The 22,401-nt window shown below is 42.9% G+C and overlaps 2 protein-coding genes across 2 annotated transcripts in view; both read left to right on the top strand.

The window, feature by feature from the left end:
• CRAMP1 (cramped chromatin regulator homolog 1) overlaps window positions 1-4,902 on the top strand; it is a 47,226-nt gene extending 42,324 nt beyond the window's left edge. The window contains exon 21 of the mRNA XM_066560808.1: window positions 707-4,902. Coding sequence (XP_066416905.1) covers window positions 707-871 — 165 coding nt within the window. The 3' untranslated portion in view covers window positions 872-4,902. The remainder of the gene's footprint in view (window positions 1-706) is intronic.
• Window positions 4,903-9,338: 4,436 nt separating this feature from the next.
• On the top strand, window positions 9,339-22,071 carry JPT2 (Jupiter microtubule associated homolog 2). The gene is made up of 5 exons (XM_066560747.1): window positions 9,339-9,436; window positions 15,938-16,086; window positions 16,544-16,686; window positions 18,948-18,993; window positions 19,746-22,071. Exons 1-5 carry the CDS (start codon window positions 9,393-9,395, stop codon window positions 19,928-19,930), a joined length of 567 nt encoding a protein of 188 aa, XP_066416844.1. The 5' UTR covers window positions 9,339-9,392; the 3' UTR covers window positions 19,931-22,071.
• Window positions 22,072-22,401: the final 330 nt, after the last annotated feature.

Raw genomic sequence — 22,401 nt, 5'->3', positions numbered from 1 at the left:
ACACAGATCCACTTCTCACATAAATATGAAGATTCTGTTTGCTTGGTGGTAAGAAGTTGTCAAGGTGTGTTCTAATTAAAGAAATATATGATAATCTATTTGCATGGTTTTGAAGTGACATTGGAGCCCTCAGTATTACCAACTCCCTTTAGAAGAAAATGAGGTAAGCCTCCATGTTATGCACAGGTGAGCAGCTCTTGTGGTAGAGGTAATATCTTTAGATCATCTACTTGTGCACCTTAATGCTAAATTGGAGCAGGTAAGATTCATTGAGACTATAGGTGGTTAGGCTTTTTAGAAGCCTCCATTTAGTTGTGGATGAGAAGAGCTGTTCTCTAACTCAGGTCAAGTGAGATAAAGTGTCTCTTTCATATGAGGAGAGGCTGGGAAGGAAGCTGAGGGAGCCAGACACTTCTCAGAATGAGAGGCTGCAAGCAAAATTTGAAACACAATAAATTCCACCTGAAGACAAGAGATCTGTTTTGAGGTAATCAGGCATGGAAACAGGATACCCAGAGAGTTTTGGAATGTCTGCGCATGGGGATAATTCAACACCTGCCAAGGTCCAGGGCAGCCTGTTCTAAGCTGACCCTGCTCAAGTGAGATGGTTGGATAAAATGCTCTCGGGATGTCCCTACCAACCTCAGTTATTCCATGAAATTGCCACTGACATGTAGCTCATCTCTTCTCTCCTTGTCTCTTCCAGGTGGTGGATTCCCAGCTGGCTTGCATGATGAATGAGAACAGCATAGATTACATATCTCGGTTTAATGACCTTGCCCAGGAACTGTCAATACCTGAGCCAACTCGCAGGGAGGTCCTTTTTGATGGAGGTGGTGGTGGTCCCCCGACTGGGGATCTGTCACAGTAAGGAAATGACCAGCAGGCTGGTGCAGACTGTTCAGCTAAGTTGGAGCTTGCAGAGCTGGAACTCGATGAGGGAGCAGCTGAGTCTGAGTTATCCCTGTCCCGTGTGCCTCTTTCTAACAGAGAAGCATTGGCTTCAAAGGTCTCAAGAAATACTTGCAAGTCCTGGAATGTGCAATATGCTGACAACAACAGAACATGGAATAACGTTACAGAAGATAGTGTGTCCCTGCATCAGCAATGTAAGATTGCAGGTTTGTGGGACAGTCCTGGACTTGTACTTTGGAATAGCCTAAGCAAGCAGCTCAAGTAGGGATGGGATTGCCATAAGCTCCTGTTTATGAATTTTTGTTTGCATAGTGATCAAAATGCCATGCCTTCTGATCCCCATGAAAGTTGTGGAGGATAAGGGTAGGTGTGGGTAGGGGAACCATTGTGTATCTTGACACGTCCTAGTTGGCAGCTTTCATACCATTCAGTCAAACTGAAGTTCTTGCACTCTGTTCAGGGCACTGCCACTCCTTGATGCTATGTTCTTACAGACCACTCTGTTCCTTTGGCTCTTTGACCATTCCAGTGGGGCTCACACCTGCTTGCTTGTTTGGTAGGGAAGCTCTGATCTGCCCTCCTCTCATGCTGCTTGGATCCCCTACTTTTAAACCCCATCACATCACAATCATTATCACCACCCTGACTGCACTCATATTCTTAACCTTTGAGATTCTTCAGCATATTGCACAGTTCACCCTGTGAGTGGAAAAGTGCTTTATTGCTCTCCCTGAAGAACAGTTGTTTTTTAGGTCTGGAAACATGGCAAAAGAGCTTATGCTAGGAAAACTCTGTCATAATTAGTCTTGGCTTTGCTGGAAACATGTAAATATTACCATCTTCACAAAAACTGAGGATTTACCTGGGAGAGGAAATAGGAAAGAATATGGTATTGTGTAGGAACAAATAGTAGGTTAATGCTAAAGCAGTTGAGATCAGTTTTGCGTTATGAAGTGTAAAGTCCTAGCTTAATCCCTTAGTCCTTCCCTACTTCCTCTTTCTTCTGTGAACTCTGGGTGCTCTGTAGTACCTCACCATCATTCTTCATTACAGTCACTGCCAGGCATGAGTGGGTCTGGCACTCCCTCTTTGAAATCCCTGTGCATTTAATGTTGTGTTTTACTGTAGGAAAAACCCAGATACTGATTCCAGGGGGTTCAACAGGATAGCAAGTTAATAGTTAATCCTCTCCTCTCCTCTCCTCTCCTCTCCTCTCCTCTCCTCTCCTCTCCTCTCCTCTCCTCTCCTCTCCTCTCTCCATATCCATGTTGTGCCCCTTTTCTAAGCACTTGTCTGCTTCTCCAGTTAGAGGATACTCCTTGGCTGGTGTGAGTAGATCTGAACTTTTCCACGGGGCTGCTCCTATATACACCTCAACTTTGTATTAATAATGAACAAACAAACCTTCTCCATCCCGTAGGCTGTTATCATGGGTTCATTGCCTAACTTGCACTATACTTGGTGGATGTAGTTCTGCCTGCCTTTAACTACTCATAGGAGGCATTTCTTTGACTGGGAGTCTATTGTAACTTGCTCACAATGCACTGACTGCTGTTTGCCCAGTCCCTTCACTCTGCTTTAGGCAAATGATTTTTAGCTTCCATAGAGTTGGTCTTGTGTTTTATGTCATTAGGAGAAAATTGAACGAGTTTTCTGATGCACACAGAGCCTAGTTTGAGAATTCTGATCGAATTGTCAGAAAATCACATAAACCTGGAATAGGAAAAGTTGAAGGCTGTCACAGAAATGAATGATGGGCCCTGTTTTGTTCTGAGCATTCTCCCTTGGTATGGAGAAGACACCTGTTACTCTCAAGAGTTATGCCCACTAAAACTTTTCAGTTTTACTTATAATTTAGCTGTGTTATGGTTTGGACTTTCCCAGATTGTTCCTTCTTGGTTTTGGGTTCCTCCATTACTAATGCTGATTATTCTATATGCTGTGTCTCCAGAAATCCTTCAGATTTGCAGGACAAAAGTAGAAGGCACCTACTATGGCTGTGGATTACAGAACGTGCAGGAGGAAATGTGTTAGATTCTAATCAAGTACTGTCTAAAAAGAAATCTGAACTCTCATTCTTAAACTTCTAAATACTGCAAAAGTAATGTGAGAGTCTCCAGTGTATTTGTAACTTGACAAACTTTTAATCTTCCCTACTGATGCTGGTAACACAGTGGATATGACACTGGGTTTGGCTCTGAAGTTGCCTAGAATAAAGACCAGTGTTGCAGTACCTGCTGCAGGAGTGGAGAGCAGAGCACTTCATCCTTATCCATGAAGGCTTTTTACCTGCGATACAAGGAGCTGTCAGCTGCCTTGCCTCAGCATACCCAGGGGGAAGGACCCAACTGCAGAATGAAGGCAGAACAGGTGGCTATTTTTGATGACGCTGTGACATCAGAAAACTTCTAATACCCTGAACCTTTGCAAGTGGGCTTGAGCCACCCAGTAATAACAGAGTATAAATTACAGAAATCAGTTCAACACTCACAAGGTTGGGTTGGAAGTGTTTGGCGTCAGCCCCTTAAAAGTTGGCATTATGAAGCAGAGTTTGATTTCAGAAATGTAATGCATTGCAAACTGCTTTTTAAGAATAAAGCCCTTTGAGGAAAAGGGAAGAACTTAAGAGTAATTAAGATCATTGTGGTAATTCTGAATTGATGCAGTATCTGTTACCCTTGCTATATGAAAGGCCATTTAAACACATTTCTGATCAGACCAGCTCTAGATTTTAGGTGAATGTACTTTACAATAGTGGTCATCATCAGTTTGTGCCTGAGACTGCTAAGGAGGTGGTGTATACACACACACACACACACACACGTACATGCGTGCACAGATGGCGGGGAACGTGGTAATACTCAAAATTTCTTCAATTTTAATTATTTCAGCTTCCCCAACAACAGTAACAAAATCTATATGAGGGAGAATGTCAGGCTAAGCAGACATCCAAGCAAGTAACACTGAATTGCACACAGTATCTTTTCTGAGGTAGAAGTGACTTCATTAGGTTAGTACCTTCCTGGAGCACTATGAGGTGTTGGAGAGGACTAAGGGACACTAACAGTCTCCATGTCTAGGATTAACTGCTCTAGGCTTTTCCCTCTCAGTGACCATAAGGCAGTTCTGAGTAGCTGACAAGGTAAATGGCAGAAGATTGGGTGTCTCATCACCATGGGCTGGGTGCAGAGCAGTACCATAGCCCAAGGCTGGATCCACCCATGTGTGTGTGCACACATTGACAGAGATCTGTACAGGGTGTTGCATTCTGATCACTCATACAATCCATTTTATACTGCATCCCTAAATCTACTAAGCGTAGGAATAGTAATTGTTTTTCATATATCATTGTTAAGCCTTTTTTTGACACCCTCTGTATTTTTAAATTGAATTAAATGGCTTGATTCAAATCTAACTTATAAAGACATCTCATTTACTGACAGCAGATCCCAGAGTGGAAATTCAGTTGCATTTTGTTTTCTACGCTCAGACTTCAGATGCATTTATAAGGAAAGTACTGCACTTTTTTTTAACCTTTTCAAACCTTTCAGTCTGTTAATTTCACAGCAAGTTGTAAATGTTACCTAAGTGAAACCTTGGCAAGCACTACGGCAATAAGTTATCATTAATTATTGAACATGATAACTGCTTTAGAGCTTACGGTCTGGCAGCAGAATGTAATGCTGTTTCTTTTAATAATAGTTAAGCCATATCATCTAAGGTTTCTGGCTTGTTTGAGATGTGAATTTGTTTTATAGATTATAAATATATAGTGTATGTATAAAGCAAAATGCCTGTCCTTACTGATTATTTTTTGTACCATACTGTAAATTATATTATTTATTCTTTACCAATTTTGGAAAAAGGTGTTTTGGTTATTTAATATAATATACAAAAGCTGTTAAACTTCTTCTGTTTAAATTTCCAATTCAACTTGTAAAGCTGTTTTTATTCTTGTGCATAAATACATACTAATACTTGGTCTAACTTGTGTCCAGTGTGTTCTTTGCTGTTCATGTCCTCTCAGTTTTTTTTCATTTAAGCTTTATTTACATGATCATGGCCTTGTGGGGGTGGGAGTTAAGATTTTTCCATAAGACCAAGTCTTTCAGGGTGATTTAATTGCAGTGAAATCAGTTGCCTAACTCCAATTGGCATCTCCCATCCCAGAATTTTGATGATTCTCACCATGATCAGAGAAAATTTTGGTAGGGTTGTTTTTGCTTTATAGCTTCCGTTCTCAGTAGTGTCTGTTCATGGTGAGCTTCAGAAATGTGGCAAACCAGAGGGCTGGTTATCATGAATGGCCTGTCCTGGGCCATGGGCACCAGAAACAAGGGGGAGAAAGAGAGAATAACAAACAAGAAAACCACCAAAAAAATCCCAACCACCACCCCTACCAAGAAGGTACAATAAAAATGATAGTGTATACCTTCGGGGTTTTGGTTTTTTTTTTCCTATTCAGAGTTTCAGATAGGCAGAGACTTGGCTGTGGAGGTTGCATTCAGGCCATCATGTTTTATACAGCCACTACCAGAAACACCTTTTCACCCTAGGACACTCAAGAACAGGAAGCCCTGATAGGGTTGCGTAGTCTATCTTCAGAGCTTTCCAAGATAAAACTAACTAAAGCCCATAGAAAGGTGGGCTGACCCAGCATACCCTGCTTTGGGCAAGCTGGACTCAAGGCTTGAAATTCCTGTGATCTAGGTTAGTAACTAACTCCTTTTTGTACACTTTTAGGATTTTGGTGTCTAGGACATACAAAAAGGCAGCTTTAATGTTGCACTGAGAAAGTACAAGTGTATAATTGATCAGAAATTAAGAATGTTCTAAAAAGCTCAACATAAGTTTTATTAGTATTATTTTGATACTTCCTTCCCATCTAAAAAGTGCATAGTTATCTCTCCCGCTTGTTTACTGAGAAAATTGGGCTATGACCACGTTTGAGCTCTTTCTGTGCAGCTTCACCCCTCCACTGACTGTGAGCTTTTGTCAGTATAAAAGACCTTTAAATCTTTTCCACCTTCTGTCAAAGCTGCTACTGAATCTTCTCTCATAATTTAGCTAATTTTGCCCTTAATGACCAAAATTTAAGACTGTAAAAACAAAAGGAACGAGTCTGAAAAATTATTAGCAAAACAAGATACTGCAGTGATAGTACGTATGTTTCATGCTTTTTTGTTAGCTTTATTTGATTTGGTTTTTTTCAGTCCTTCAAAACAAAAGCAGCACTATGCTGCTAAATGTATGCCTCTAAGTTTAATTCTTGACATATCACAGCTGTAGAGCTGTGAAATTAAACCTTCAGCTGAAAATGTTAGCTTGTAATGTCACAGTCAATGAAAAATGGTTAGAAAGGCCATGTAAATGCTGGCTCTGCAGGTGCAGCTATACCATCTCCTCCCAGTGCAGGTTGTCCAGACAGCCAATGGCTTTCATATGGCAGCCATCCCACGCTTCAGCCACAGAGCTGCGAGCAAACCGTGGACACGTGCCAGAGAGCAGGGTGGATCACAGCAGCCAGACTCTGCTCAACACTGTGCTGACAAACCCCTGTGCACACGGACAAGGCCAGATGAAGGCCCAACACACAACAATCACAGAATTGATCATGTTGGAAGGGCCCACAGTGGCTCATCTGATCCCATTTCCCTGCTCAAGCAGGGTCATCCCAGAACACATGGCATAGGGCTGTGTCCAGATGGTTCTGGAATATCTCCAATGAGGGAGACTCCACACCCTCTCTGGGCACCCTGTTCAGTGCTCAGTCACTGCACAGTGAAGAAATTCTTCCTCATGTTTGCGTGGAACTTCCTGAGCATCAGTTGGTGCCTTTGCCTCTTGATTTACTAACTGACACCAAAGAGAAGAGCCTGGTCCATCCTCTCAATACCCACCTTTTAGATATTCATACCCATTAATAAGGTCTCCTCTCAGCCATCTCTTCTCAAGGTCCAACAGGTCCAACTCCCTCAGCCTTTCCTCATTAGAGAGATTCTCCAGACCCTTGACCAACTTAATAGCACTCTGATAGAACTGCTCAAGGCACTCCATGTCTCACTTGTACTGTGGGGCCCAGATGTGTACACAATGCTCCAAATGTGGCTTCACCAGGGCTGAGTTGAGGGGCAGGATCATCTCCCTCAACCTGCTGGCAATACTCTTTCTAAGGCCTGGACAATATTGCCCTTTTTGGCCCCAAGGCACACAGCTGGTCAGGGACAGATAGCTGTGCACCAGGACACCCAGATCCTACTCTGCAGCACTGCTGTCCAGTGGGTTGGCTCCCAGCCTGTACTGGTGACCAGGGCTGTTTCTCTACAGGTGCAGGACCTGCATTTCCCCTTGCTGAATTTCAGAAGGTTCTTCTCTACCCACCTCCCTAAGCTGTTGAGGTCCCTCTGAAGGCCTGCAAAACCCTCTGAAATATTAGCCACTCCTTTGTATCAGCAGTGAACTTGCTGAGGACACATCTGCTCTTTGTTCATTGATGAACAAGTTATACAACACTGACCCCAACAGAGAACCCTGGGGGACACCACTAGTGACAGGTCTCCAACCTTACTCTACTACTGATCACGAGCCTCTGGGATCTGCCACTCAGGCAGTTCTCAATCCATCCCACTGTCCACTCATCCAACCCACTTTTCTTGAGTATGCCTATGAGGGTATTGTGAGCGAAAAGCAAGGTGGGCAAAGAAGAATTTTGCTTGCTTCCCTGAGTATGGATTGCCCTCCACTTGCTTCTCACTTCACAACTGGTACCTGCTCTTTGCTGGAGGATGGATAGAGGATCTCCTTTCTGTTGGATGCTCCTGTCTTAGGAAGGCTATGGTCTCACCAGTCTATGTCCCTTTCTGATTTACTAATGCTTCTCAGTCTTCCTAGTTTGTCTTGTAACTCTGCTACCAGGCTGGGCAGGTCATCCACCTGGTCTTATCTGATGCTGAAATAGAGATTTTTGGAGTTCACTTGAATTAGCAATATGAATTAAGCATGTAAAGTTTAGCCTGTAGAACTATGTGTTGAATTTTAACATTTTTACTTAAGAAACCTCTGCCGTGGTACAAAGGGCATAGGAAAATGCAAATTTCTGAAGTTTCTTGCATAAAGAAAAATACCAGAGAAGACCAAGAGATACAAAAAGCCCAGATAAAGGAACTCCTCTGTCTCCAAGCTAATCAAGGCCGACAGACTACTCAGACAAGCACCAAGGGACCAAAAGCGTGTGCGCAGCGGAGAAAAGTTCAAAAGTTCAGTCATGAGGAAGACCACAATCTTCAGCCTCACAGACCACCAGAGACCCCCGTGCGACCACTACAGCAAACAAAGCACGCCCAGAAGGGCGTGGATCTGATTACCATGCGAGGCGAAAACAGGCGGGGCCAGGGGTTGAATATGCATGGCAAAGTTGTGCAACGCATTGCATATGGAATACCTTTGTGAATAAAGATGTGGGACAGCCCGAGGCTCGGGGCACAAGTTCTCACGAGAGCTATCTAGCTTGTGCCGGGCGCTGACATACATACCCACTTCATAACTATACCTGGTTGTGGAGTTGATTTATTCCGCGTATCGCTTCAATGCAGCCGCCCATCACTGATACAATCCACTGACAGGCGCAAGCATTAGCTACAGCCTGAAGCCTGGTTAGCTATATAGGGTTTTTGCATGTTTTTTTGGGACTTCAGTCTGAGACACTGCATCTTTCTTTGTGAGTTTAAGGGACTCAATTCCCTGCTGAGCGGGCACCATATATTTGAGTTCTCTTAGCAACCGTGACGACTAGAAAACTGAGCAAACTGCCTGCGCCGCAGCGCCCTTCCCGATCCATGTCCTGTTCGCTTGCCCGGGTCGCCCGCGCTCCCTGGAGCGGCTTCAATCTCCCGCACTGAAACGCTGCCTCCGCGCCTGAGGGGCTGCTGAGGGCTGCCGGCGGGGCTCGGGGCTCGCCACTCGGGTATCCTCGAACTCGGAAACACTGTGTAGGGCAGCAGGTTACGAAGTCCTCCCTGAGGTTATTCCATACGATGATCTTCCTTCTGTTTTCTGCATTGCATCGCTATTTCGAGGTGAAACGCCCACATAAAGTCTCGACTGTAAGGCCAAAGCAAGAACCAGACACCTCCCCGCTACTACAGCCCATACCCCTACCCCACCCCGTCGCATTAAATACCCTCCCGCTGCTCGCCCCGCCCTTCCTCCAGCTAATGGCTGTGCAGTTTCCTCTGACGGACGAGCAGAGCGACCAATGGGAGGCATCCAGGATAAGCTCCGACGCGGGTCGTTTTAAGCTTCCCTCCCTCTTGCGAGGCGGGCCGAACAGGCAGGATCTCGAGCGGGTTAACTGGCTTCGATAGGCTGCTCGTCATGATGGGCAGCTAAATCGGCCAATAGCCGAGCAAGGCCGGGGGGCGGCCGGCCTCCCCGCGGCGCTGTTGGAGCGGGGCTGCGGAGCGAAGCTGAGTGCCACCATGTTCCACGGTGCTGAGGCCGAACCGGCCAAGCCTAGCTCCAGGTGGGGCGGTGGAGGACGCTCAGCAGGGCGGGGCGGGGGGAAGAGGCGTACGGCGTCGCGCAGCCCTTGGCGGGGCTTTGTTCGGGCGCGGGAGGTGCAGGCTCCAGCTGAGGGCCATAAGGGGGAGAGGGGATTGGGTCGGGGATGTAGTGTTCTGACCGAGGAGATCAGGCTCCCCCGAGGGACCTCTTGGCCGCGGCGGGAGGAAGCGGAGCCCCCTACCTCCCGTAGGAAGGTAGGGGGGATAGAAGCCAGCGCGCGGCTGGCGCCTTCGCCGTCCCTCAGTTTACTTGTCCCGAGCACTGGGCGGGGAGTGGCCGCATTGCGCTCCCGTTGGTGCTGCTTCGGGCGCGCAAGGAGAGCCCCAGGGCCGGGCGGATTACCCACGGTTGCCGCTCCCGGCCCGACCCCAGAGCTCCTGCAGGGACTCTGGCGCGGAGAGAAGGGCCCAGCGCTGCGGAGCACCTTCTCCCGCCGTGTTTCTACTCACGGGGAGCGAGGGGCCCCAGCTACTCTCTCTGCACAAACGCCTCCAGACGTCGGCTTGTTTTCGCCCTACGAAGTTGAAATATATTGCTTTGTTTGGAGGAGGGCAGGTACCCTGAATACTGCAGGGCGTGAGTACAGTGATTAATCCATGTGCAAGGCTGTCGCGTGGGGAAGGAGGAAGGGTTTCGAAATTGTCCAAGAACGCTGTAAGTTTTCCCGTATTCCAGTAGGTCCAAGCTGTAACATGGTTTTAGAAGACTTTTGAGGATGCTCTGTCCTTGGTGTAGTCTCTGAGAAGTGTCTGTTTTCATAATAATTTTGAAACTACGTTTAACGCATAAACTGGGTTTCCAGGCAGACCATTGCAACGTGTTAGTTAACAGCGAGCCGAGGTGGCCTTACAGCTTCCTCCCTGTTGCCCCTTACAGCTTCCTCCCTGTTGCCCCTTACAGCTTCCTCCCTGTTGCCCCTTACAGCTTCCTCCCTGTTGCCGTGTCGGGGTGTATTTGTGGTGCCTGGGAGCAGGCTGGAGCCACTACAGCTCTGTACTGGAGACTGTGGCAGCACCGCAGGAACTTCCTTTAGCGGGTTTGCAGCGTGGTCTCTGAGGCATTTACTATATCGACTCATGGCCTGTGCCATCAAGGGTAAAAGTACCTGCTTTAAAGACACGGCTTACTCATTCCCTGAACAAAACTTTGTTTAGCGAGATTGCAACTCCTTTTGCAGTTCTTGGTACGTAGAAGTTGCTCTCTTTAAATCTCAGCCTAATTCAAAATCCCAGCAGCAAATACCACCCGCTGTGAAAGTGGGGAAAAAAAGTCTTCCTAGTGTGAAAATCATGCCTAGAAAATTATAAACAAGTGTTTGCATTTTGAGAACTTCATAGTACAGGGGTATTACTGTTAGAAATAAATTATACTAAGAAGATTTTAAGCGAAAGCTTTCACTTAATTGTCCAGTGAAATGTGTTTCTAGTGATCCTTTAAGTATGTACAGTGATAGAGCAAGCAACTAGTTCACTGAATCGAATTAACTGCCTAGTTTTATTTTTTTAAACTTCAACAATGACACTGTATTTTTAAGCAAGTTTTGCTTTTTCAAAATAAAACATGGTATTACATGTCTAAGAGCTTCTAAAAGCAAAACAGGACAGAGTTGTAGCATTTTGCTATTGTGCGCTATAAAGATGCAGTGTATTAATAGACACTCGATTTGTCCTGTGTATGAGCAGTTTCACAACCACTGCGAAGAGCTGACAACGGTAAATTCAACCATCTTGGAAATGTAATGCTCATGTTCCTCTACTCCCATCGGGGCCACTGCAGCGCTCTTGGGGCTTTCAGATCAAGATCATGGTTGCATAAAACAGCTTGCTGTTTGTATGTGAGTGAGCTGTTTAATGAGCCGTGAGGCTCCATTGATCCCACAGCAGAAGCACCCCAGGACCTCTGGTCTTGTTTTAGAGCCTGCGGTTCCAAACCTCATCACCTGCTTTCTGCCAGTCTCTTATGTATACTCCAGCACTTATCTAATGTATTAGAACAGTCTAAAAACTGGTAAAACTTCAGTGTTTAACTTTCAGGCAGGATTAAAAACAATTATGTAGCAGGTGTCTTGAAGTAATGAATAAACCTTCTATAGGTTGGCTGAAAGGCTTAATGAGGAAAGGGCATTCAAATTCAAGTGTTTTAGAATGTAGGGGATATAAAAAAAAAGACCAGAAAAACTAATTAAAATTCTTCAAATCTGCCAGAAGAGAACAAAGCAATTAGTGGGGGCTTTTAAACTTGCAGAATAGGGCTCTTGATTTACCTGTTTTAGAGGAGTTCACCAACTTCTGGTCTGCTGAAGGGGAGGGAGAGAGAGGCAGATTTAGATTTTGTAGAAGACAAAGGGTTGTTTTTTCATGGTTTGAAAGAATACAGCAATACCTTCCCAAAGGAATAAAGACCCAACATACCTGGCTACAAGAAACAAAAATGTCTCTGTATAAACTGGCATAATACTGATATAAACTAAAATGACTATAAAGTATAAACTAAAGTTTTTAACATATTTTAACTGAAGTTTTTTAACATATAATTTAACATATGTTACTGTACATATGTTAAATTATATGCTAAATTTCTGTGTACTCTGTTGGAGCAGCTCATCTTGGCTAGCTGAGTTTAGCATGCTGTTTTCCTTTGGTAGGATTTACAGGTGAAATCTGATTTTCTTACTTGGTGTAGGGGACCTGCATGTCTCACTGCTCTAGAACTGAGTACGTGGTAGTACAGGGAGGCCAGCAGTGCTCTAGAGGCTACACAGAAAGAAAATAACTTTGTAGTCTCCCACACGTTTGGTTGGAGGAAGCAAGTGCAAAGCCCTCTCCTCTTGTTGGCATCAGCTTACAGACTTTGTTGCTGTACTTCAAAGTTATTTTTGGTAATTCCTGTCAATAACTTAGTTATCTGACTTTGTATTAGTTCAAATTTTATTAACCTGGTGTCACTGAAAGTTTACGTAATGCTTGGAAGGAAGGTTCCCAGCATTACAAAGTTCTTGAAATTGAGATGGTAAATCCACTTTGTGTATGTAGAGTCAGGACATAATTTTGTGTGATGCTGGCAGAAAAGGTACTTGTGCTGATTTCTACCTTGTAAGTACCACCAGTGATGCCTCTGGTTAATTATTCAACAGTAGGGTTTTCATAGTGTGGCTACTAAGCTGAAAATAAAAGGACAGTATAAGATTATTTGGTGGATTTATTTTGATGAAGTTTCTTTAGTGAATTATCAAGACTTTTAATCTTAAAATGGGTTTTCTCTAGAATTTCTTTCTGCAATAGCTCTTAAAACCCATTACAAGAATGAGAAGTAATTTGATTCTTGTGACTGGCTATTTTTCTTTTAAAAATCTGAATGTAGTTATTTTATTATTCCCTCCTATGCTTGTAGGCATGTGTTAAGCAAACAGTGTGGTAAATTGAATGAATCTGGGCTGTAAGAGACTCCAGCTGTATAAACAGCTTTTTACTTCCTTACAGTCTCTTTGCTGGTATACTTAGTGTAGTTGGAATGCAAGAAAGATGAAATGCAGTTTAAAAATAGCTGGAAAGAATAGGTAAAATAAAAAATAATTTAAATTATGTGAGAGGAGTCCACTTTAACAGACTTCTTCCCAAACTACTTATTTGTAGAGTTCCCTATTCTTTGTCTTCCTGCTTTAAGTACTTAAACTGCCTCATGGTGAGGGATTGTGAATGTTTGAAATACATAATTTACCTATACAATGTCTGCTTTAATTGTGGGTTTAAGTCTTCTAAATTATGTGGAGAGCACAGAGGCTAGCTAGATCTGTAGTCTATTGGACACTAAATTGTAAATAAATAAGCTTTGTATGATCTAACCTGTGCTTTGGACAAGTTGTCCTGTCTGCTGAAATTCTAGTTACTCCTTAAGCTAAAGGTGTTTATTAAATCCACAATCGTACTAAGAATTAAAATATTAAAATTGGCCAGCAAAGGCAGCCCCTCCGAGGCTAGTGCTGTGTATATAAACTGTTTCCAGACTAAAAGAAGAACTTTTTTCTCCTTCCTAAAAGGCCTAAAACTGCATTCTGCATCTTGAGATCTGAAATGCACACAAAGCTCATTTTCTGAAAGAGCAGCCAAATATCTCTACTTTTGTGAAATTAAATCTTAAACTGGAGTAGATCTTGGCACCAAGAGGTACCTCATTTTATACTTGATGTAGCTCACCTGTGATGACGTTTTGCTGTCACAGGGCTAGGGAAAGGAGGGGTTGTAATAATTCACTTATATCTGAATTGTTCAAGTAGAGTGGGATCAAGATCTTGCAATTTATAACTGTTCTCTTGGTTTAAAAGCAAAGGTTACTTTAGGTTCTAGATCAAGGGTTAAGATTAGAACTAGTATAATTGAGCTACTACCTTTGTTCAGCTGCTAACACTGTGGGTAATTGGTAGATGTAACTGTAAAAATTATTTTTGATACAGAATCCCAGAATCATTAAGGTTGGAAAAGCCCTCTGAGATCATGGAGTTCAACCTTTGATTGCTTGTCAAATAGACCAGAGCATTAAGTGCCACATTGAGTCATTTTGTGAGCACCTCCAGGGATGGTGACTCTACCACTGCCCAGGGCAGCCCACTCCAAATGTTCAACATCTCTTCCTGTGAAGAAATTCCTCCTGATGTCCAGTATGCCCTCTCCTGGCACAACTTGAGGCTGTTTCCTCTTGTCCTGTTCCTTACTCCCTGGCATTAGAGCCCAAACCCCCCCTGGCTGCAGTCTCCCATCAGGGAGTTGTGCAGAGCCAGAATGTTCCCCTTGAGCTCCTTTTCTCCAAGCTGAGCCCCCCCAGCTCCCTCAGTTGCTCCTCATCAGACTCCTCATACAGAGCTGTCCCCAGCTCCATTTTCTTTTATGGGTATGCTCCAGCCACTTAGTCTTTATTGTCATCATGGCCCCAAAACTGCCCCCACGGTTTGAGGTGCCTCACCAGTGCCCAGCAGAGGTTACTGTCCTGATCCTGGTAGAGGCCAGGATGTCATTGGCCTTCTTGCCCACCTGGGCACACCCAGCTCATGTTCAGCCATTGTCCACCAGCACTCCCAGACCTTTTTTTTTTTTGCTGAACTTCTTTCAGCCATATTTAGGTATTAATCTCTGTTAATTTTCCAATTAATTTTCCAATTGATTTCCACTGATTCTATTCCCAGATAGTAATTTGGTTCCTTTTTGGGGAGGGACCTGTAGTCTGTTGAACAAGACTTAGGCATTAACTATGGAATTACTACTGAAGGACAAGCATGACTTTTGGTAAGTTTTCAAGAAGTCAGATGATTTCTGCTGTAAGCTCCAATTTTTCTGCGGATCCATTTATATCCTCTGGTGCAAAGCTTTAGTTTTAATGGATTTGCAGCTTAACTGCTAAATAGTTGACTTTTTGGTATTCTGTCTCTCCATTCTAAACTACAGCAGCTATTATGATAACTGATGGTTGAAACTAGCAAATTTTTTAGTAGTTATGAAATGTCTGCCTTTATTTAAAAGTCAGTGGGTATGAATTGTATCACAGATTCAAAGTTGGTATATGCATAATAACCTCTCATTTGGAGTTATTATAAAGCAGAGCACTAGGGCTCAGGAGCTCAGTCCCTGGGTAGGGACCGGGTGCCCGAGGTAGCTCGCTCATGCCAACGCCGCGGGGCTGCCATCCAGCAAGCATGGTGATTATCAGCTCTATGGTGATTGCAAGCTCTTAGGATTTCAGCTCTGCTTGCTAGGTAGTGATGCCCTGGGCTGGAGGCTGCAGCAGACGGAGAGAGAGGAGAAGGAGAAGGCACAGGCTGTTCCACGAAGATGGCTTTATTTGGGGAGGTCCGTGAAGGGTCTCTGCTCTTCTTCTTTCTCCCCTAATGGGGTACAGTATGCTTCTTTTATAGGGTTGGAAAGGATCCAAGCTTGACCAATGGGTAAGGGGTTAACATGACATTGCCTTATAGGGTTACAGAGATAGGTTAAGGTCGGAGGACAGGGAAACAGGAATTTTCTTTTGCTATTTCAGCATTCCTATTGTTCATATTCTCCACGGTGCTTTTCCTAAATCTATGGGGTTTACTACATACGCAGTTTAGCACAAAGTCTGATTCTCTAATGGTTATTTTTAAAATCCTCACCATCATAATCTCTCTTATTTCTGGAACACCACACATAGTGTAGCCATTTGTGTAGGTGGCAGTGTTAGGATGATTCCACGTAATCATAGATACCTTAATGATCAAGTTGACTGACCAGGAGGTTGCCATTATTTGTGCTGAACTTAAGAATATTAAAACAGCTCTTGAAAAGTAGATACTTCATGGATATAGTAGAATTACCTAAAGTAAATTAAAATCAGGATAGTTACAGACAAGGAGAGAATGGGAAGGGGATGTCAAATATGTTGAATACTATAAATTTTAAATGAACTTTCATATCTTGTTTCTTATTCTGTGATATAGGGTATTGAAACCCCCAGGGGGAGATTCTAGTAATCTCTTTGGGAGTACAGAAGAAGTGTCTTCTTCAAGCAGGCCACACCGGATGGCATCCAATATCTTTGGAGCATCAGAAAAACCTCAGAACATTCCAAAAAGAACAAACCCTCCAGGTAAAGGCTGCCCCCTCTTTCTGTGTGACTGGCCTCTGAATTGCAGCATAGAATGGTTTTGTGCTCCTAAACTGGAGCACTGGGATCTGTCTTTTTATGTTGCATTCTTACATACTCAGTAGGTTTGAACAACAAATCTCTTCAAACTTCTGGATATATTAATATTTCAGTGATTTGCATGTTCACAGACTTTTTAGCACGTTATTCAAGTCTTAATTCTTTCCAAATTGAGGTTCTAAGAAATGATAAAAGGAAACCTTTTCGTATTGTAGAGTTGTCAGCAGTTAGCTCAATTTGAGACCTGCCGGTGAATTGTAACAAAGGATTTCAACTAGGCAAATACGACTAAGTCCTTAAGCAGCAGGGTTGTAGAAGTCCTTCAATTTTTTTTTTTTTTAAATATTATATTATGTGATAAAATTAATCTAGAAAAAAAGTCTTAACAACTGCCTTGCAGGAGGAAAAGAAAGTGGCATTTTTGAGGACTCTAGTTCTGCTCAGCCTCGTCCACGCTTGAATCCACCTGGTGGGAAGACAAGCGATATCTTTGGGTCTCCTGTCTCTCCTAGCATTGTGCGAGCACACCCGAACAAACCCAAGGTATTTGTACTTCTGTTGCTCAGATCAAGAAGCAAAGAGCTCCAGGGTCCTGTCATGCTCTGTCATATGCCTGTGCTCTCCCTAAGAACAGAACTGAATGTGCATGGAGTGACTTTGAGTTAGACAGTTATTCCCAAAGTCTTTTAGATAGCTTGTTATTTTGGGTGTATCAGATCTCTGCAGTTTGTTGTGAAAGTATTAATTAGACTATGGATGTGCATTCAAAAAAAAAAAAAAGGAAAGAAAAAAGCCTTTGATCTTTCCTGTAATTGAGGTACAGCTGGAGCTCTTGACAGACCCAAGAGGCATTTAAACTGGATAGGGAGAAAATATTTCTCCTTATTCCGCATTTTAGCAGATGTGATCTTGATGCAGACTTGGGAAGTTGGTGAGCTACAGTCATAATCCTTTGTGAAGCCTGGCTATGCACTTCAGCTCTCTTAAATACATGTATCTACAGTCACCTTAGAAGCCCTTCAGCAGATTAGGCTTACAGTGATCAGCAGTGAAAAACTGAACTTCAAGATCAGTGGTGTTAGGCCCAGCGGGTACTTGATTTGTACAAGATAGACAAAAGTGGCTCTTATTATAGTGTTAGAGTTGTTACACATAGATTATACAGTTGAGTTTTGATCTTTAAGCTGGGATGTGTAATAGTTACTTGTAGTTATGACCACATCTGTGTTTGGAAAAAGCAGGATACGTTACCAGTTACTGTATTTAAGTGCCCTATATGCAGATTTACAACCTGCTGCCCCTACTCTAAGTAAGTGCTAATAAGTGAGTAGCTGTTAGGGTGATAATGTTTTTGGCACATCAAATAACATGGAAATTTAACATTCTATGAAACTGCTGTGGTTTAGGAATGGTATTCCCCAGTTTAGTGTTCCCACTGAAAACACTCCAAAACGTGCACCACTCATGCTCCCCTCCCCCTTCCCCCTCTCCCCTGGGGTTAAATTGGAGGTAGAAGGTAAAATCAGGGGTTGCTATATGAACAATTTAATGGAAATAGCAATGAGATAAGAAAAGAACAGTAATTAATAATGGAGTGTACAGGAAGGATGAGCAGTTCACATGCGAGGGCTCGCCACATGAAACACAGCACTACCCCAACTGCTCAGCCACCACTGCCCACCCCACACCCTGCACATGATGTGGTCTAGAATAAGCTTCAGGTCCCTGCCATGCCCTCACTGGCTACTGCAAAAATTAACCCTGTACTGACTGGAACCAGGACAGAAATTGTCATTGTGCTGAAAACACAATGTGTCTAGGTTTTCCTGGAAGCTTAGGAAAAAAGGATCAGTCCAATTTACCTTTCTTGCCTTTGTTTTTTTTTCCCTTAAATTTAAGGTGTTGGTAGAGTGCTTTCTTTTTTTTTGCATATTCTGAATAGTATCTGGGGCCATATGAAAAGATGAGGAGGAAAAATAAGATTGGGAGCTAGGTTTTGACAGGAGTAGTGCTGTTGGTATAGGAGAGGGCTTTGCTTTGCTGCTCTGCACCCATTTATTGGGATGGTTGCACTTTCTTTTTAGCTACTTTTTTAGAAATGTAACTTTAATTCCCATTAATTCCTGACTAAATGGAAGACACCATTGTGGAATTTCTTATGTCATTAATTAGAGCATTGGAATTATGGGAGATACTGACCTGGAAAGAAGACATGCGAGTTGAGTTTCATTTGTGGGAAAACACACTTTTCTGAAGTGTGGCTGTGTATTTTCAACAGTCAGTTCAGATTGTTGGGGAAATGGTCTTAAAATGTTTTGATTATTTACCTGACTGTTGGGATACTCGGTCAAGACAGGAATTGCTGCGTACAAATAGGGTCTTCAAGGGCTGTTTGTATTATAGTTGTGTGTACCAACTTCTCCGGTGTGATAGCAGGTACTTGACAAGAAGGGTAATTCCTGATCTTAAAATCAATGAATCCTTAAGGTTGGGGAAGGCCTCTAAAATTGTCTGGCAGTTAACCCACCACTGCTGTGCTTACATTTTGATGATTTAATGTAGCCTCGTCATCCATGTTTCACTGAATTGTCTGAGATGTGCATCTTGCCATAACATAGAAGACTTGTTCCCCTGCTTTTGGGATTCTGTAGAAGTGGAAGGGATGAAGGGCTGCACACAGCTTGCTTTTCTTTGATCAGTAATCTATAAACTTAAAAATGAAGCGAAATTTCCAGAAGGATTTTGTGGCAGACTTGCTGTTTGAGAACAATAACACACTAAGATAGTTTTTGATTTCTTTGCAGGATCACATTGTCTTAAAAGAAGAGGAAATACCAAAGAAGCTAGAAGGTCAGCAAGAGAAATTCTTTTCTTTGTTCTCTTTGGGAAGATAAACTATGAGGAAGTTTCTTGTCCTTCTGCTTAAACATTAGCCTAGTCTTATGTTTTTAGGATAATATGACTGAAAAGTTTAGTCAGAAATCTAGTCGCTTGTCTCAGGGAAATGGTACTCTTCCTCTTATTGAGGAAAGCTCAGGCTTGAGTTGTGATACTCTGTGTCTCTGTGTTTAGACTTTGCTTGATACTGCGTGTGTATATACAAATATGTATGGAATCTGTATATGGCAAAACATCAGATTACCACTTCCTCTCTTGCCATCTCCTTCAAATGGCTAATTTTGGCTTTCTGTTGTAAATAATAAACAGCTGACTGACAAAATTTATTATTGCTCAACTAACTGTTAAAGAATGATGGGATCCCTGCTTTCAAGCTCAGTATGAAAGGATTGATTGGAACATTGTATCTCTTAATTGCCTGCAACTGCCAAAATCATTCTGAAGGTGTATTGCTCAGTCTTTATATCCTTAGAAAGGATATGAAATATTAGAAAGATTGCTGAAAGAAGAGAGGAATTATTGTGAAAAGTGAAATTCTTTTCTTACTACGTGTTTCCTTCAGGAAAAATGAACAGGTAATGAGAAATCTTGGTGTGCTATGGATGGGAGATGTGGGGAAAAAATGCAGCGACAGAGGATGAGGCACTTTGTGCACTACAGAATAGTGACTGATCTGATGATCTATTATGTTTTCTTTAATGTAGCTACAGAAAATATCAAACCACACCCGGAAGACGGAGGCGAGAAAAAAGCTCTGGGCAAAGAGGAGCGATGCAAGGAGCCAGAACCCAAGATGGACAATCACGAACCCCGACTAGGACCAAGGCCACGCTCACACAACAAAGTCCTCAATCCACCAGGGGGGAAATCCAGTATTGCGTTCTATTAGGGTCATCATGTCACTGTCACTAATGAAGAAACTCTTGTCTGTGGCAGTGAGGTCAGTTAATACACTATTGCTTGTGAATAGATTCTTAGGCAGATGAATGAAGGTTATGTTAGAGTACGTAGAAAGGATAATCTGGTGATTTAGGAGGAAAGGCTGGGGAGGGAATGGGTGCCTTGTGGAAGATGTGAGTACTGGCCTGCCTGGGTGGGTGGCAGAGCCAGACATTAGTGTAACTTCATGAAAAATTAGTGCTACTTAGTGGTGAGTTCCTCAGACTCTTAGGTAAGAACATAACTAGCTAGCTTGTGGCTCAGGATGCTCTTGTAGAATCAGGCTTCCATACAGTCAACACGTCAAACATTGTGAATGGGAAGGGGCCTGCAGGTAGGCTGGACTTTCCCCTAGGCAATGGGATGCAGCTTCCAGCGTGAGCTGACTTGCAGTCATGTGACTATAAATGTGTTCCGCTGGAGCAAGTAGTGCTGACATGGTTAAGAGTGTCTTCAGTCATTGCTTCTTTTTGTCCTTTCTTGCTTGCAGCACATGATTGCTGATACAAGGACAAAATATGTTGAAAGTTTCTTTTGTACTCATAAACAATCGTATATTTGTAAAGATTGTGGTCTTCCCCTGCCTAGGTATTCAGGTCTTTTGGATGCTTTTAGTAATTTGCTGATTACTGTAACCAGTTCTTCACTTGTGGCAGTCCAACTTGCTGTTTCATGTAGGTGCTTCTAGTTGAGTGCTTGTATGTTTTCTGGTAAAAGTGTGGATGCAAACAATAGCTTTATGGTACTCTTTGAACAGAGGCATCTTGGAAGTTTACCATGGAGTGTATGCTGAGGTGTCAGCCAGGTCTCTCTGACCCAGCCTTTGTAGAAAGGGCTTTCACAGGTTTTCACTTGGCTCCCTGTGGAAACCAGGACAGTTCTCCTGTCTCCACCACAGTGAATTTCCTGTTGGTTTTGCCTGTGCTGAGTCTGTTAGTGAATTCTTCTGTCTTGCATCAGCCTTATCTTTGCCTTTGACTGTCTCAGATTTTTGTTGGGAAAACTGTGAGTTCTCCCCTAGAATTGTAGTTGATTTTGCTGTAGATTACCTTAGTTGGAAAATCAAAGCCAGCACAAACAGAAGGTTTGTATTGCTAAAATCTGTCATAAATCATGTTTGGAAGATGTGCATGTTTTGCACAGATGTTTTTGCGGGAGGATTTGTTCTCTGAATGGATTTTATTATCATATCCAGAGCTTTGATATATGAATGTTAACTCTAGGTGCTCTCTGTTAAATACATTGAATACTGACCTTTTAAATCTGACATATCAAAACAGGCGTTGTTCGGGTACACCAAAGAACAAGTGGCCTTATTGCGTATATCCACTGCTGTTCTAGCCCACGTTCCCTGAGAACTGCTGCCATTGAGATGGGATGCTGGGCCAGGTGCTAAACCTTTCTGTGATTGTAATGCTTCCTAGGCTGCTCAGCTCCCTTGTGTCAGCAGCTGTGGGTGACTGCTTTAAGATTTAGCTGCCTTTTCAAATAGTGAAACATATGGGGCAGTGCTAGGATAGAAACAGCCATGGAAAGTAGGGATTCAAATGCCTTTGTACCTTTCAGATTGGTTTAGAGCTGCCTGTTAATTTTCCCCCAGGAAAACAAGGCAGTAGTTCAAACTACAGCCCTGGAATGAACTTATGTTACTTCCAAATATATATTTCTTAGCCCCTCCTCCTGAGTCTGTGCTCTCCAGCCTCTGTCTGAGTCTCAGACCCATTAGCCATTTCAGTTCCTTGTTCCAGTACTTGACAGGAAACTGTCATATAGAAAAGTCAACCAGAGGCTGCTTCCTACATTGCAAACTCTGGTGTCGCTGATGCTATCTGCAATGCCAAGCATTTGGCATCTTTTATTTAGTACCTAATGTGCATGGGCTTCAGTGCCTGTCCTTTAAAGAGCAAATTTTAACTAGGCCTTAAATTAGTTAAACTGTGTCAAATTTCTTGTATTTCTTTCTTTGAAATGGAAACAATGTTTTCAGTTCTTCATGTAAGATTGATCTGAGTATTTCTCTGGGACAGAAGGGGATTGGAAATCAAATGACAGAATGTGCAGTTACCAATAAACAAGTATTTTGTTACTTTATTGTGTGCTATAGATGCCTACTTTTATAAATTGATCAGTACTGTATTTCACCATAGGTGCACTGGTGAATTTTATGGTACGAAATGGGAAAAATTGCACATTTTCAGGCCTTTTGTACATGGGACTGTGCTCAGGAGCTGTGACATCCTGCCCAAGACTGCCCATGAGGCAGACACCTCTTATTCCCTGGGAGGGGGTAGTACAGTAGCAAGAGCTCAGCTTAATGCCTTTTTGTGGGCAACATTCCATGATGTTGTGTTCCATGCTGGGATTCTGTTATGTTCTTCAGCAATATTGTAAATAGAATAAGTATTCAAATATTTTAAATAG

The sequence above is a fragment of the Molothrus aeneus genome, chromosome 16 (genome assembly GCF_037042795.1).
Source record: "Molothrus aeneus isolate 106 chromosome 16, BPBGC_Maene_1.0, whole genome shotgun sequence".
Taxonomy (NCBI): domain Eukaryota; kingdom Metazoa; phylum Chordata; class Aves; order Passeriformes; family Icteridae; genus Molothrus; species Molothrus aeneus.
The sequence above is the reverse complement of the archived record's forward strand: the minus strand, read 5'-3'. Positions and strand labels throughout refer to the sequence as shown.

Excerpts from the sequence above, each read along its gene's own strand:
- JPT2 (XM_066560747.1), top strand. The coding sequence starts at position 9,393 with ATGTTCCACGGTGCTGAGGCCGAACCGGCCAAGCCTAGCTCCAG. Across the intron at positions 9,437-15,937 it reads CCGGCCAAGCCTAGCTCCAG|GGTATTGAAACCCCCAGGGG; the intron begins GTGGGGCGGTGG and ends TCTGTGATATAG. Across the intron at positions 18,994-19,745 it reads AATACCAAAGAAGCTAGAAG|CTACAGAAAATATCAAACCA; the intron begins GTCAGCAAGAGA and ends TCTTTAATGTAG.